We start from the raw sequence: 17,597 nt of genomic DNA on the forward strand, positions 1-17,597 counted from the left end.
GCAACTGAGCAGAAGTTTAGTGAAGCCTTCCCTTCTAAGAGATAGAGAGATGTCTTCCTTTTCTAAGAGACATCAAATAGTGAACTCCATAAATTAGAAGATACATTATGACATCCTAGGGAAAGCATTGGACTGATGTGCAGAAAACGTTCATGCTTTGTGTTTTTTGCTTTAGTTGAGTTATCTTAGGACAAATAGATCTTGCTTCTGATTCCTCACCTAATATCCAATAAGAATAATGATACCTTTTGTAAAACAAATTGATAACTATAGATGAAGAGCCATATACAAGAGCTAAATGTTATTACATCCAGAAACCTGTGTCTTTTTTTTTTTTTTTTCAGGTGGGTTGGTCCAGAGAAATATAAACCCTAAGATCAAAGGTGTGAAGAAGCAGCAATTAGTTGTTAGCAATGCCAGAGAAATCATGGTGAAAATAACTGACTAAAACTGTATACCAGTTTCCCAAGGCAAGTGATAGCTTGCAGCTGGGTGTTAGCTCAAAAAGAACTGGGTCTACTAGCAAAAAAAAAAAAACCACAACAGAAAAAAATTAATTGTATTGAATTTTTTTAAATACATTGCACACATTATACTCCAATATACTCAGAAGGAAATCCAGTTTTCCCGTGAGTATTACTTCACACAGAATATTTTTATTCTACAATCATTCATTTTTTCCAACATAAAAAGGCATATCTTTTTATGTAGATCATATCATAAGGCTGGGCTTTACAAAGAAGCTAAAAGAAATTAGGTAACCAAAATCCCAATGATATTCCCAGTTCCTCTGTAAATCCTACTTCTACTGTTCTGATTAGTACAACCAGGTGTTACTTAGCTGCTTTTTGTGCTTTCAAAATTGTACAGATGTGTATTAATCATAACAAAAACATCTTCTCTCTACAAAGCCTGCACTAGTGTTCACTGCCAATGCATTTAAAGAAAAATAATTTTGAACTTTGCATTGAGTTGAAGCAATTTCTGTCTTCAGAAATCAAATACCACACTGCTTCCTAATAGGAATTGAATTAATTCCTCTTGTTCAACAATTAATTAATTCACGGGTTCTATGTATGTATTGAACATGCATATTGACAGTTCTTTATGTGAAGAGGTAAGACACACTTTGCAAAGATAGGTCTTAGCAATATCATATAGTGTGCTTCATGAGAGAACTGTACTCTTCTAACAGTTTCTTCTTCTCATTTAGTTTTTCCAGTACGACATCCATTAAATGTGAGGAAAAAGGAAACTGAAAAAGAAACACAATAAGAAAAATTATCATTGGACTTCATTTTCTTCATGTGAAAGACATTTATTAAATATCTTTAAACTATCAGATTCCACTTAGTTCTGACAATTACCACACACAGACATATCTGATCTTTAAAGTTCATCTGCCCGGTTAGTGTGTGAAAATTTGCTCTCTATCATAAAAATGATATAAGAGCAGAGTAAAATGAAAAAAGATAAACTCCTTATTGAACAATTCATGCTTTACTGACCATGTTAATGATGTAAACTGCAGTACCAGCATCTCTGTCATTTATCTTCAATCAGTTGATCAATAAAAGGTTACAGTCACCTCTAGGGCATGCAGAAATGGTAGTGTATGAGTGTATGTTCACTACTCTCAGGAGGTTGAGACAGAACTACCAGTATAATTCTCAGTGCTGTGGCAATTGCCTTTGACTCCCACATGAAAACTTGTAAATAAAAAAAAAAACCCCAAAACCTAAACCTCCAAACCACCACCACCACCAAAACACCAAAACAAAACAAACAGCAACAACAAACAACAAAAAACCCCCACAAAAACCAAAACCACAAAAAAACACTCAAAGCAAAATAAAACCTCAAGCCTTCAATTGCATTAATTGGAATATGCCACAAATGTCTGCCTCTCTAAAACGTAATACCAAAAAATTGTATCCTGAAGAAGAGGAGACTGAGGGGAGCCCTCACTGCAGTCACAGCTTCTTCATGAGGAGAAGAGAAGGGGTAGGCACTGATCTCTTCTCTGTGGTGACTGGTGACAAGACCCGAGGGAATGGCCTGAAGTTGTGTCAGGGGGGGTTTAGTTTGTATATTAAGAAAAGGTTCTTCACCCAGAGGGTGGTTGGGTAATGAAACAGGCTCCCCAGGGAAGTGGTCAGACAGAGTTCAAGAAGTGTTTGGATGATACTCTCAGGCACATGGTGTGACTCTTGGGCGTGGTCCTATGTAGGGTTAAGGCTTTGACTTGATGATCCTTGTAGGTCCCTTCCAACTCAGCATATTCTGTGATTGTGTGATATCTACAGAGAAAAATGAAAACCTCTTTCATAACTCCTCTGTATAAGAGATGTATTTGCACAACCAATGCCTCAGAAGAAAGATATTTGGTATATTTTTCAGTGTCATCTCCTTAATGCCTAAAGAGGTTTTCTTTCACAGTCTTGATACATCAATTCACTGTTTGCTGGGAAGTATTTTTAAAGGTGGTACAGAACACTGGTCATGGCAGCTCCACTGGAAGAGTGGCCAGTGCTGTGCCACAGAGGAGAGCAGGGTAGTTTTCATTTGCTGGTGAAAAGTCTCCATCAGCTTCACAGAGCTCTGTCAGCTTCCTTGAACTCCTGGTGAGACCAGTGGTGACTGAGGAATCAGTTCCACAGGAGAAGTAACAGCTTTTTCTCATATCAGAAGGAGAGAGAATTTTACCTTAATAAGGCCACCAGAAAAAAATTAGGTAAAATATTACATTTGGTGAAACAAGCCAATCACCAGCTTATGCTTTTTACAACTGTAGTTGAATGCAACACTTTTTCATCTAGAACTCCTGTCTAGTTTCATACTTCAGTGCTGCTGCTCTCATTTTAATTTTTCACTTCTCTATTCCATTTTAAAGAGAAAATTGTATAGTACCTACACCAGATAGAGTACTGCCTGTTTCCTAGATATAAGAAACAAAAATTATAAAAGAAACAATAAAACCCCAGACACAAAACAACATAAAATACAAATGCTGATGTAATATGTGAACTGATATACATATATGACTCTATATACTGATATTTTTAATTACTAAATTAGAAAAAAAAGTCAGAAAACAAGTCTAAAATGGCAGCAAGGAAAATCTTATTAATAGCAATCATCCATTGTGGAGTGTCTACAATGGCAATCCTGTTGCTGAACAGTCACTTTGTAGTTACAGAAAAAGGACAATAATACACATTATTTCTCTTTTCTACGGGAAAGGGAGTTTTAAAGGGCTGGTACTTCTGGCCAGACATGTCTCTGTCTGTCATAAATAACTTATGCCTATGGTAAGAATTTTCTAGTAGTCATCTACACCTGTCAGCTTTCTCCTGTGTGCTATTGTGATTACTTTTTGGGGAATAGAGGGATCGAATTCACTGAGTACAAATCTATTCAGCGTAATATAAGACATAATCTTACCTGACATTCTGTGAGACTCACTTGCTACCATGCTTTAAAAACAGACTCCAGCATCCTGTTCACTCTAATTGCTCTCTCTGTCTAAATATGTTTTTTACGAGAACACTATATCATTTCCTCAAAGTCTCTAATTCTTCTTGCCTAGCTTGACTTCATTCATTTCTGATAGATTTCACCTCCTTAATGTTGTGCCTGAGATGAATGGTTTCTTATTGATGTCTCTGGCTCATATAATTCTAGCTACATTTTACTTGCTGCTCACTTCTCTCTGTGGCTTCCATGTCATAGCAAAGTGATATTTCAAGAACCCTTTCCATTTAAACGATTAATTTAAATCAAGAGCATTTGAAAGTGGAACATTATGTCATTCTTTCAACATTTGTTGTTTTCGGAGAAAGTGCTGTATGTTTCTATCTGGTTTTCTTTCCATACAGACACCGAGAACTGGATGACCTCTACAGTCTTCATCTTTAATAGAAGCCTGTAAGATTTACTTTTAATGATGGCTCTGTAACTATACTGGGAAGCTTTCCTTTACATTTTTCTACAGAACTTCACAACTATTGAAGATGTCTCTACTCTAAAGTCTTCATCCCAGCTTCCAAACTTGCCACATGCTTGGGGAAGGCTTTGAAAGTTCAGTGAGTGCTGAGTGCACATCTAAAGATTAAAAATTTGTTTATACCACGATAGTTAGATATTTTAATACACAATGGTACTTCCTTCAAATGCTTTACAGTTGTCTGTGACACAATCCATTTAATTGAACACTAAGCATTAATGGTTTCTCTCACCTATTTATTCTGACCTTAAGTTTGCTTCTTTTGGAGATCCCTTCTGGGAAAAACAAACTAGTCATACTTACCGACCTTACACCACATGACTGAGTCTCCCTCAACACAAATGTATAAATATACACAGACTTGCCCGTGAAAAGACTTATAATGAATGCAAGGCGATGTTGTTGTTCTAATGAGACACAGTGTCTCCATTCGCAGAGTGTAGCATTACTTGTCTTCTGCTTTACAAAGTCTAAAATGTGTTATCATAAAAATAAAGGTATTTAAATTTAGGAGTACATAAATTAGTGGTTACCACTATTTTAAATCTCCCCGTATGGATTTTCAATATAATACATTTGCCCAAGAAAACTATTCAAACACACTGCAGAGCTGCTTTAAATTGAATTAAGTGAACTACAAAAAAAATCATCTGAAATAAAACTAGAAACTAAGACCAATAACCAAAGCCTCCTAATTTCACCATCAAATAAAAGTCAGAGTTAAAAAAAAAATTAAAAATTAGAGAAATGCTTCACTTCATTGTTGTTCTTGTCTTCTTTGTTCTTATTCCGCTTTGTGAATATAAAGTGTATATACATGATTATATAAATATGTATGGGCCTGTCTATAGTCTTACTCTGAGTATTAAAGCCAATTTCTCCTTGTTTTCAGTTCAGAACAAGTAATGTAACATGGTTTTGTTTGTGTCCATGAGATAAAACACAGGTCTATACTGTAGTGGATTGTCAATGCACAGGACTAAGCTCTTAGTCTTGTAGTGAGAACAGAATCATGGTTACTTTCTGATGGTCTGATATCAATGTAATGGTGCCTACAATATGGTTCAGACTACGCTGGTGCTGCTTGTTAAGGTGCAGGTACTTGAAACACCTGGTGATGAGTTGCAGTGGTGAGTGTGTGCAGCTGCTTGTGCATGGTTCAATCAGAGGACAGGCAGGGAGCATAGAACCTGTTTAAAGAAAAGACAGACACAGACAGGAGAGAGTCTAATGAAAGCAAAGCAGGTGAGTTCCAACTTGAAGAATTTGAAAGCAAACAACCACAGCTGTTAATGTCCATTCCCAGATGACAGCAGTACAAATCTGTATTAGGAAGCCTGTGAAAATCCTAAAAAGGGGCTGGGGAAAATCCCTACTGATGATTAGTGAATATACTGTTCCAAACCCTGTTCTAGAAATAGGTTACATACACACTTACAGAGTGCCCACAGAACAGAGGGAAAGGAGCCTTTGTGGAAGTTTTCACCATTGGAATATGATATTTAAATTCATAATGAAGTCATAAGAGTAGAGATTTTTTTAGGCAGCTTTGTTTATGTGATATCCCAAGGAGTACATGAGGAGGGAGGGAAGGCAAGTGTTGCTATAGATCTCATAGGGACATGCTTAATCAATGCTGTCATTTGCTTCACTGCTTGGAAAAGTTAGATAGATGATTTGCATTTTATTAAAAAGTAGTTCTTGGAGACTTCAGGCAATAATCTGGATTGGGCTAACATGCTGTACTCACATACAAAATTAGGAATAAATTATTCTGAGATGGTGTTCCTTACAATCAGTCACAATGAATGAAAGCTGAGGGTGGCATAAGAAATCATGTTTAGGTTACATGAAAAAAAAGTCATTCTCTTGCTTTAGCTATGTAAATTTCCTGTGATGAGGAACTAGAGAAGATTGCTGTTTTGTTTCGGGTTTTTTTGAGTTGTGTGTTTAAAAAAAAAAAAAGAGAGAGCTAGGTTCAATTAATAAGACATACACACCCAGATGTAAGGGATAAAGTGGGTAAAAGCCTCATCACTTGCCTTGCAAGCAGTAAACACACAAACATATTGATATAACCATACTTCTTCCCTCCCAGATACCATAAACCATTGAAAGCTCACAAGTTTATATTGTGATACCTCTCCCAACTTCTCCTGAGCTCAATCAGTAATGCATAATCAGTCTGAAGCCTCTGCCTATATTCAGGTAGCAGATATCTGCATGCACTCATGTGAAGCCTCTCCACATCCAGGTTCTTCACAGGCAAGAGAACCTTTTTCTTTTTATCCTAATGTCAAGTATTAAGATGATTTATTTTTATTCTTTAGTGAAAACACTCTAGGGTGTTATGGTACAAATACAGAAACGCAACAGAAAAAAGCACTTGTTGGTTATTCAAATGTAGATTTAGACAGTAAGTGATTTTCCCCAGCTCTGTCAAATTCATAACATATACTTTCATACAATATGATTCATATTTACATAATAATATCCTAATGTAGAGATGTCTCTTTCAAATCATAAACTTCTTAGCAGTGGTGTAATTTCTTGACATATGTTTCTATAGTAGTTGATAAAATAGAGACACAAACTCTGACTGGTGCCTGTTAGTGTCAGAAAAGCATAAATATCACTAAAAAATTAATATTCTTGTAAAGCTGTCTGATATTAGACATTTTCAAGTTACAAGGGTATGGAAAATAAAGGTACAGATGAAGTGAAAATAGAGGTGCGCTTTCCTTTATTGTTACATTTTAGGGGAATCTTTAAAATGACAGTAAAAAGCAACTAGTGCTTCCCTCAGTCCCCCCCAAAATTCTAATGCAGCTGTAAAATGGCGTATGTCAGTAATAAAAATAAAATGTCTATGACATTTTAAATGTTATCGTACTGTCACAGTGGAATAAAATTAGTTTGAAGAATGATCTGAAGGGATATGATGCAGTTCATTATGTATAACAGCAACAGCAGCAGTTTCCCAGTGTTCATAAAAGTTTCTCCATTAAATTTACCTCCAGTCAATAATTAGGAGTCCACAAATAAACCAAGGCAATTAAATCAATACTGCTGGGCAATTATGTTCCAAGTCCTGGCTCAATGGCACAAATAGACACTATATCAAACTGCAATGTTAAGAGATCTGAAGCACTTTTCAACAGAAGCTTTACTCGGAAAAACAGAAAAGGGCAATCCTGCGTCTTTGTTCAAGATTGCAAATAGGTACACAGTTTGCCAACATGTAACACTAAGTAGCCAGTCTGTTATGAGCAAAGTCTGACAGAAAGCTTACATTTCAGCATGAGCTTTAGTTTTCTGATTAGAAATATTACCAAAGCTTACTAAAAGAAAACACAACCGAGCTCTACAAGATACAAGTAAAGCATTTTAAAGGGCACAGAGCTCTTCCATGAGCTGCTCCCAAATACAGCAGAATAAATCTTAACAATTTCCATCTATGTGCCTTAACACGTACAGAAATGAAAAGCATAGCCGGCTGCTCCTAAAAAGCACTATAATCCTCTCACAATTCTAAAACTGGGCTGCTTGCCACAAAATTGCTTTTACCCTCAGTGTTCCTCCTGAGGAACCCCACAAGATGGAGCAAAAATCACTGAAAATCACTATTACTCGTACACAAACTTACACAGCTAAGAGCAATGAGCTCTTCTATCCCTAGCTGACATTTGCAATCCTAATACAGCTGGTTTCATAGTCAACAATTCCTTCACTCCCCATGCTCTGGTTCTTGCCGTCTGCCTATAGCAGATGAAGATAAGTGATAAAATTCTGCTTAAAAGTTTTTAGCAATTTACCAAAGAATGATAACAAAAGACAGAGCAAGAAGTCATCATTGTATTCCATGAATCTGATTCCTGCTTTAGAGCTCATAATATGTAGAAAATCTTGAAATGTATAGATTTTGAAAAAAATTCTTAAAATTAAGGCAATTAAATGAATATAAATAATTATACTTTTACTACTGAGTTTCATGAGGTTTAATTAAAATGCCAGTATTTCTGACAAAGCCAGTAAAGGCACATTGATATTTCCACCTCCTCCACTGCAGCAATTACGCAGTCTTAATGGTACTAAGTTTTGATAAGGAAAGAGGGAAAATCTGTCATTTCTTAAAAATCTGGTCACAAGATACAATCTAGACACAAAAGCTGTTAATGATAAAATGTATAAATCTGATGTGAATGTTCCCTTGAAACGGCTTTCAAAATATTTTCCATCATTCGCATTCTTAACTGTTATTAACTACATCACTAATGGACCCATGCTAGTGAATATGCATTAGGAACACCGTATTTATAAATCAAATTTTACTTCCTTCCAGACATCAGCTACCATCATCTAAATAAAACTGACAACTAAAAATATAATGGAAAAGTTTCAAGAGCCAGTGTGTGTTGTCAGTGATGTCCAAACAAAAGCTGACTATGGCTACAAAAGCTGGGCTCTCACCTGCCAATAAACTGCCCTTGATCACTTACAAGAGGGGAGCATCCCAGCAGACTCTGTGTGTATTAAAAAAAAAGACTTGAAAGAGAAGAAAAAGTATCACACAGGTCACAGCGGCAGTCTCAGTGGACCCCTCAGGGATTTCTACTAGTCTCAGACTTGTCATCCTCTATGCAGCTTTCCTCTCTGCCCAGAAAATGTCGATAGGAAAATGTTTGAGGGGCCTCTGGTGGAAATTTTTTCATTCTTTCTGCATTGACAGGATGCCAAATCAATATTTACTTCCCACTAACAAGCTGCTCGAGGTCTCAGTAGAAAATATTGTAGAGAATGCGAGAAGACACGATAATAAACAGCTGTCTGGCTATGAGGAAAACATGAATTGACTGGAAACAGGTCCGCAGTAAAAGGTCACCGAAACCCATGAACTCCTCAGGTGTCCATAACAACTAGTAACTTTAAAGGCACATAAAAAAAAGTCTCTTTTTCCTAAGAGGCATGAGAGAATGGATCATTTTTACTCTAGCAAGCATTATACACTGTTTCAATAATTCAATTAACACATTTGCCAAGATCTGTGCTGGTTTTCTCCAGCATTGTTTCACTGGTTTCAGCTGTTAAGTTAGTTATCACAAATCCTAGAGTAACATCTCTTCAGATTTATGCAGTGACTCTTACTTTAAAAGAAATAAAACCAAAATGTTACAAAACAATGATTTCACATTGCCTTATCACAATATAATTTGGGACCATCAATGACAACCTAATAACAAACACAATGTATTAATTACAACCTAAAAACACTTAGTTACTCAGAGTACAAAATTGTAATTCATTAACGGAAGTTATAAATTGAGCACCTGTGCTTCCATAAGTTTCTGTATACGATGCAGCCATTCTTTATCTTTTTCAAATTCCATTTTTGCCTTTGCTGTTTCCTAAAAATAGAAACATAACAAACAATAAAGGAAATGTGTAATTGGGTATACATTAAATAAAAAGCATGTGCAAGTGGGAACTACGCTTGCAAAATTAGTTATCTGAATCATATCCACAAAGTATCAGTGCTCTGTTAAATTTATAAACCCCTTGTCTGTGCATGTCCCTAAAAATGTGCATGCCATGTTCTCTTTATATGAATATACAGGTGTATCTATGATCTATGTTATGAGTTCAACACAAAGGTGCCTGAGTCTATGCATTGATAAAGGGAATATGTAGTGTATAAGTAGTGTAAATTCATCATCTGTGCTTTAAATTTGTTTTCTATTTATAGTTAAGTATATTTATGTGTTCTACACTTGTATTCACAGTGGTGACTACAACAAAAGATAAAGGATATAGAAATTACTCTGAGAATGAGGGAAGTACGGAACAATTCCGTCAAAGTGAATCACTGTACAGGGTTGTATAAACGTTAGTAAACAGGGCAGGGATCAGTCCATTATATTTGTCTTCATGAAAGTAATCCATATTAGTGCATACACATACTATGCACTGCTGTTTAACCAACGTGAAAACTCTCTTTTGTGGCTTCTTTAATATAAAGCTCCAATAAGATTAAATCTAAGTCATCACCAGAGTACTGTTACAGGCCAATAATGGTCAACTCCTAGACACTTACTAAAGCAACCGTACAGGCTTTTTCATGTATTATTTGATCAATCCCAAATAAATATGGATAAGAAATCCTATTACTGTATCTGTTTAACAGAGGGTGATTTGATGAAACACTCTCAAATATTTCATAGTAAAATGTATGATAGAATCAACAAAAAAGGCAATGGATTCCCCCAGAAGCCATCTGTCTACTAGAAATACCTTTAATAGGTATCACAATTCAAGAAAGGAAGCATCAATGAAATCAATCTGTCACAGCAAGACACATTCTAATTTTGTTTTCATTAATGTGGAAGTCTATTTATAATGGAAAGCCCTGCCAAATAGTCTCATGAAAAAGGAAAATACTGTCTCTACATCCACATGTTCAAAACAGTATGTTTATATTTATGCATGCCTGAAGTCTTGCCACCTTATGAGTCTCTAACCTGACCTTATTATTTAAATTAAATCATTGTGTGATTTATGTGATGGATGCTGCACAATGAAATTTCAGTCTTTACCTGGAAATCCTTTTCCCCAAGAATGGAAATATACAGCATCTTCTCATCTAGCTCCTTTTTACTGATGTCCTTAAAATAACTTACCTCTTCATCTTCTACATCTAGTATCTCCTCAAGATCAGTTGTTGAAACATTAAGGATAGATGCTGCCAACTGAACAGACTCTTGGGAAAGACAGTTTTTACACGCTTTCATCTCGCCCATTTTTTTTGCCTTTCTGATTTTTGTTCTCAGCTCCTGTATGCTGTGCTGTAACTCTCTGCTTAGAGTCTAGAAGACACAAGCAAAAAATATTCCACTATAAATATTCTTATAATACAAATCATATGGAAAAACCAGTGTAATTTAGACTAAGCTCCTTTAGATAGGAATTATCTTCATTCTGTGTTACTCGTTCAACAGGATATGTGTTGGAATACTAAATAACATGCTATTTAGAACAGAAAATACGAATTAATACAACAAAACAAAAATGTTCTTAAGTGTAAGTACATTTTTTATATGTCTTTAGCAAAATAGCTATACTCATAATGCCATCAGAAGTAAGATAAAGCAGATTCCATAGAATCAATCAAAACCCTTTCCCGATGCAGTCTACCAGAAATGTTCTTGAAATAAAAATAGAAATATCAATCTTTACTGCAGTCAAATAGAGATTTTTTTAAAGCTTATTGATATCTCACTGTATGCAGAAACACTGGTATATCTCTTCATTCAGAACATGAAATTTTGGTTCCCACCAAGCCAAGGTAATCCAAAACTGCCGGCCCACCAATTCTTCCCAATATAATTTCAACAATTTAAATCATCACAGTAGTGTTAATCCATTGTTGATATGCAGCATAACCTCAGAAAACACATGTCCGCAATATTCAAGGCTTGCATAGAAGAATTGCATTCTCTATGTAGCTGGCCCTACCAATGGCCTGGCCAGGCCAGGCAGTCTCTTTGCAAGAGTTCTCTTTGCAGATAGTAGCTGTTTCATACAGACACCTGAGGTGCCAGATCAGAATCATGGCAATTATTCTTTAACCCTGGCTCCAACAAAGTATGAAGCAGGGATTCATCCTTTCTGCTGCTGAAGATATGACTAAAAACTGCACTTGCAGTTAAAGGGAAAGAAGAAATCCAGCAGGCATGAGGTCACTCTCCTCTGTTTATTTCAAGGCAGAATAAAATAAACAGCATGAAACATCCTGCTGAAAAGACTTTGTTGACCTGAATGAAAGCTGAATGGAATCCAAACCTGATTTTGGCTTTTGTTCCCCAACACCACACAAGTATCAATCTTCAATAATACTTTCCACCGCTGAACATAAACCAAACTGCACAACAAAGAACCAGTGCTTCAAGTTCCTACCTCTCCTATACCTTAAGTTCTCGGGTTCTGTGAAATAAGACTAAGCATTAGTATAAAACATCAGTTGTATAACAGAAGTTGTTTTGGTTTCATATTTATGCAACTACAACAAAAGCATTTTGTCAAAAGCTGAGGAGGAGAATTTTATTTAAAAATTGTTGATTGAGAAACAAGAGAAGTAACTCATTGTCAGAAGATCCTCCTAGCATATTCAACTTCCATGACTCAAACAGAACTGTGACTGTCAACACCAACACTTTGGCTGAGTTTAAAATGAGAGAATAAGGTTTTCTTTTGATCGTCCTATGTTGGGCTTATCTTATTAAGCTATATCTCACCAGTAGCTGATTAAGTCCTGAAAATTCTTTTTTCTGCAGAATGCCTTCATCTCAGAGAAACTGACTGCAGAATTATGAAGCCTGTTTATTGGCATTTTGGGTAAATTAACGTACTGCCCCTAGTGTATTCAAAACACAGTCACTAGAGAGCATTTGCTGACATATTTCAAAGAAAGCACATCTGATTCCAAGATTTTTTTATGTTCTCCTACCACTTCCCAACTTCACGGTTTTCTGTATTTAATAACATTTAATTCATAAAAATAAAAATATCCTACCACAAATACAGGCAGAGGAGGTATAACTAAATTTTTCTGATTTTCTGATTAAAGTGTGGTTCCCTCCACCTACAGTATTTCCGAGAAACTGTTTTGTACATAGATGTGTCTGCAAGTGCAGAGTTGAGAGGAACGAAGAAGTTTGAAATGTTACAGACAAGGAACTAGGACAATGTGGCTCAAGCTCATAGAAGGAAACAGACTAAGAGAAGAGGGGGCACCAAATAGAAAAGCACACACCATGAAAAAAATGGAGTTAAATCACATGGTTTTGTAGTATTTGGAATGGTCCAACAGTAAAGTGGCTCCTGCAACACGTAGGAGATATATTTGACAATGCAAAAGTAAGTTCAGCTCCACTTCTTCAATCAAATTGAATCAGCTACCCAAATTTTAAAAGGTCTCTCTCAGACATAAGTGATGTCTAGAAGATGCACTTTTGTATCCTGATGAAAAGAGGAAATGTAAATTAAAGGATCAAACTATCGAGGAAATTAACTGCAAAGCCAGTATAAATAACGATAAATAGATGAGCACAGACAGACAAAAAGCATGATAATAAACAAAGTTAAACATTCACTTGAATGCCTTAGACAACAAACAAACATTGCCAGGCTATAGTCATTTGATATTATTAAATAAATATTATTGATGTATCCAAACTCCAAAGGAGGTTCATGATGAACGAACAAGCTGACAGCAGCAGTGGAATTCACAAACTGCAATTCCACTGTGACTGCCTTTTAGTCCACAGTTCCAGAAAAGAAGGTAATAGAAAGACACTGAAGAATCTGTTACATCAATTTTAAAGAATAGAAAAACAAACAAACAAGCAAGCAAAAACTAAAACAAATGAACCCCCAACAACAACAAAATCCAAACAAACAAACAAAACCCCAAAAATAAAAAAAGGAAAAAAAAAAAGGAAGTTCAAACAAAAATCAGAGAGAAAATTACAACTAACAGATTTTTATATGCAAGCATACACTTTATATATAATCACAGTAGATCATACACGTGGAGGACTTGCACTTCAATTTCTTTTTCCCTTGCGCAGTTCTAATACACTAAAGCATATGTGAAACACAAACCATATGTGAAAAATAAGACTACTTTATGGATTTTCAAATTGGACTGTGACAAACTAGCTATTTTTGAACCTCCTTCCTTCACGTTATTAGGCTGTAATAATGTTTTTATATACATTTTTTCACTGGATAAGTGCCTTTAAAATTTTTAAGATGCTTTTTCTGTTTACATTTTCTCATCTGACATATACTAATGTATTCATATGCTAAATTGTTTACTTCTCATTAGTGACTTAATTTATATGTCAATTCATCCTCCAGTACAGAAATGTTCAGTGTCAAGCCACACAGCTCTTGGAAACTTGAGTTAGGAAGATCCATTTCCAAACTGAAAATTACAAAAATGTAAGAGTTAAGCCACAGAGGTTTTCTTGGTGAGTGTACTGAAGCCAGTATAATATCGTTCTTTGATTACAAAATTGATCCAATGCATTATGGTGCTAAGTGTAGGATTTTGAACTGAAAAATTTCCTCCTGTGCATTTAAAACCAGTTTATTTTTAAACTTACAAGCATACATAGATGATACAAACTTCTTGCAATTAAATCAATACAGTATATGATTTCGGTACTATACTGATGCGTAACAATGCCTTTATTAGTACTAGTAATACTAGGATTTGATATTTTCTCTTTGTTTTTCTTTGGTGTCAAATCTAGGGGATATTTTGTTAGTAAAGCCATTTTCCCAACTTAGATGTTACCATCAGAGTTATTCCTGTGGGACACACTTAGCTGCTACCAGCCAACTAGAATAGGAATTCCTGATTAATTCCTAAAACAAATCTACAACACATCTTGTCAGACCAGTGCAATTACTACTGATCTGACTAGAAAAAAAAATCAGCTTAAAATTCTAACAGCATGACCTTAAAGTTCCCAGCCCTTTTTAATCAGTAGCAATTGTTGAATCATCTACCAACTCCATATGGGAATACAGTATATATTACATACACTGGGTTGCATAGAGTTCTGAAGCATCTCCCTTATAAGGCTTTCTACTTTATTTTCACAATGTAAAATAGTCATTCTTAAGCTAATATTTTGGCCTCAGTATGTAATCACTTCTTAGAACTGTATCTTTTGCCAGTTTTGAGATGTATGAAGACAAAGATCTTCTTTCAATTAAAAGGTCATATTTAATTAAACACTCAAAGGAGCCATGATACAAAGACCATGACAGCACACTATTAATAAAGTCTTTACATCCCAAAACACTGACGCTTGCTGATCCTGGAATTGAGACAATTTGATCAATGGCCCCAAGTAATGCCATATGACTGAGTCAATGCCTAAATTTTTTTCTGTAATTACCATGTTAGCTTACACACTCTATTGTTGTTGTTTGTAGCATAATAAAACTTCATGCCCCTAAGACGAACCAAAGTCTGATGCCAGATAGCACTGTAGCTATATATGGAAAGATTTCAGTCTTGCACTGGTGCAGATCTCATGGCAGAGGCCATGGCTCACATGAGTTATGGATAATTTTAAACTTCACTGTGTATTGTACAATAGTAATAACAGTGTGCTGGATCCAGCTGAGATCACAGAATCATGAAGGTTGGAAGAGACCTCCAGGACCACCTAGTCCAACCATCAACCCAGTACCACCATAATCACCTCTTAACCATATCCCCAAGTGCCACATCCATATGCCTCTTGAACATTCCAGAGCAACTCCCTGGACAACTTATTCCATTGCCTAACCACTCTTTAAGTGAAATGTTTCTTTCTAATGTTCAATCTGCATCTACATGGTGCTATGTAAGGCCATTTCCTCTGGTCCTTTTATTTGAAACGTGGTAGAAGAGACTGACCCCCACCTCACTACAATCTCCTTTACAGTAGTTGTAGAGAGCAGGGAGGTTTCCCCTGAGCCTTCTTTTCTCCAGACTAAACACCCCCAACTCCCTCCTCATCAGACTTGTGCTCCAGACCCATCACCAGCACTGCTGCCTTTCTCTGGACATGCTCCACCACCTACCTCAATGTCGTTTTTGAAGTGAGAGGCCCAAAACTAACACAGTACTCCAGGTGCAGCCTCACCAGTGCCAAGTACAGCAGCAAAATCATTTCCCTACAGCAGCACAATCACTTCCTTAGTTCTTCCTGACTCACTATGCTTGGTACGGGTCAAGATGCCACTGGCCTTCCTTGGCCTCCTGGGCACTGCTGGCTCATGTTCAGCCACTGATGACCAGCACCCTCAAGCCCGTTTCTGCTGAGAAGATCTCAAAACACTTTTCCATAAACCTGTAGCATTATTGCACAGGATTGTTGTGACCTAAGGGTGGGACCCAGCCCTTTGACGTGTTGAACCTCATATGGCCTCGGCCCATGAATCCAGCTTGTCCATATCTTCCTGCCCTCCAGAAGATCAACACTCCCACCCACCTTGGTGTCATACGCAGACTGAGGGGGCCCTTAATTCCCTAGTCCAGATTAGCATGTTAATTAACATATTAAACAGAACTAGCTGCAGTAACGAGCCCTGGGGAGCACTAGTGACAGGCCACCAGCTGGATGCATTTCCATTTTACCATCCCTTTCCGGGCCCAGCCATCCAGCCCGTTTTTCACTGAGTAAACAGTGCACCTGTCCAAGCCATAGGTTGCCAATTTCTCCATGAGAATGCTGTGGGAGATGGTGTCCAGCATTTTACTGACGTCTAGATAGACAACATACACAGCCTTTCCCCCATCTACGAACTGGGTCACTTGGACACAGAAGAAGATCAGGTTGGTCAAGCAGGACCTGCCTTTTGTAAACCCCTGTTGGCTGTGGCTGATCCACAGGTTTTTCTGCATGTGCTGTGTGATGGCACTCAGGGTGATCTGCTCTGCGACCTTCCATGGAACTGAGGTCAGGCTGGCAGTCTTGTAGTTCCCTGGATCCTCCTTCCCACCCTTCTTGTAGATGGGCATTGCTCTTGCTAATTTCTAGTCCACTGGGTTATCCAGGACTGGTGGTAAATGACTGAAAGTGCCTTGGCAGGCTCTTTTGCCAGCTTCCTCATTACTCTCGGGTGTGGGCCCATAGACTTGTGAGTATCTAAAACTGGCATAGCAGATCACTAACCATTTCCCCTTGCTTCCAGGGGCTTCACTCAGCTCCCCATGACTAACTTCAAGCTCTGGGAGCTGGGTAGCCTGAGCACAGCTGGTTCTGGTATTAAAGACTGAGGCAAAGGAGATATTAAGTATGCCAGCCTTTTCTTTACTCCCTAACACTACGTTACCTGCTGCATTCAGCAGAGGCTAGAGAGTCTTCTTAGCCCTCCTTCTGCTGCCAATTTATTTATAGAAACTTTTTTTGGTCATCTTTAACCACACTGGCCAAATTAAGTTTCAGTTTGGCTTTGGCCCCTTTAATTTTCTCCCTACACACCTCACAACATCCTGGTAGTCCCCCTGAAGTTATCTGCCAATTCTTGCAGAGGTGATATGCTCTCTTTTTATCCCTGAGTTCAAGCCTAAGTTCCCTGTTTAACACAGCCAGTCTTTTTCCGCACTGGCTTGTCCTACAGCAAATGGAGATGGAGTTAATCATCTTCTAGCAGCTTGTATGGTGCAGTGTTTAGGATTTGTAACTAAACCAGCACTGATAACACACAAGTCATTGCTGACCAGCACTTGCACAACATCAAGTCCTTTTGTGTTTCCCACCCTGTCACCTCAGCAAGTGGGCTTGGGATGCACTAAACACAGCAAGGGAATGTAGCTGAGAGAGCTGACCCCAGATGACCACAGGGACATTTCATACCATACAGTATTTTGCTCAATAATAAAAAGTGGGGGGATGGTGACTTGTCTGTCAGTGGCCACAGCTCAGAGACTGGGTATTGACCTACATCCCTTGGGGTTTTATTCCCGCTTCCTTCCCTTATTAAACTGTCCTTATCAACACACAAGTTTTCTCTCTCTCGCTCTTCCTAT

General features: G+C 37.3%; 1 protein-coding gene across 8 annotated transcripts in view; it reads right to left on the minus strand.

Moving 5' to 3' along the window:
* Positions 1-553: 553 nt before the first annotated feature.
* CNTLN (centlein) overlaps positions 554-17,597 on the minus strand; it is a 185,606-nt gene continuing 168,562 nt past the window's right edge. For 6 of the 8 annotated variants that reach the window (XM_050329960.1, XM_050329959.1, XM_050329958.1 and 3 more), the window contains 3 exons: positions 10,681-10,866; positions 9,334-9,411; positions 554-1,255 (listed from right to left, as the gene is read on the minus strand). In XM_050329960.1, the coding sequence (XP_050185917.1) occupies positions 1,154-1,255; positions 9,334-9,411; positions 10,681-10,866 (366 nt within the window). In that variant the 3' untranslated portion in view covers positions 554-1,153. Of the gene's footprint in view, positions 5,197-9,333; positions 9,412-10,680; positions 10,867-17,597 lie in introns of all 8 variants that reach the window. The other 2 variants (XR_007630627.1, XM_050329956.1) reach the window with 2 other exon arrangements.

Source organism: Myiozetetes cayanensis, unplaced genomic scaffold, assembly GCF_022539395.1.
Source record: "Myiozetetes cayanensis isolate MyiCay16 unplaced genomic scaffold, myiCay2020 scf4, whole genome shotgun sequence".
In the NCBI taxonomy this organism is placed as follows: domain Eukaryota; kingdom Metazoa; phylum Chordata; class Aves; order Passeriformes; family Tyrannidae; genus Myiozetetes; species Myiozetetes cayanensis.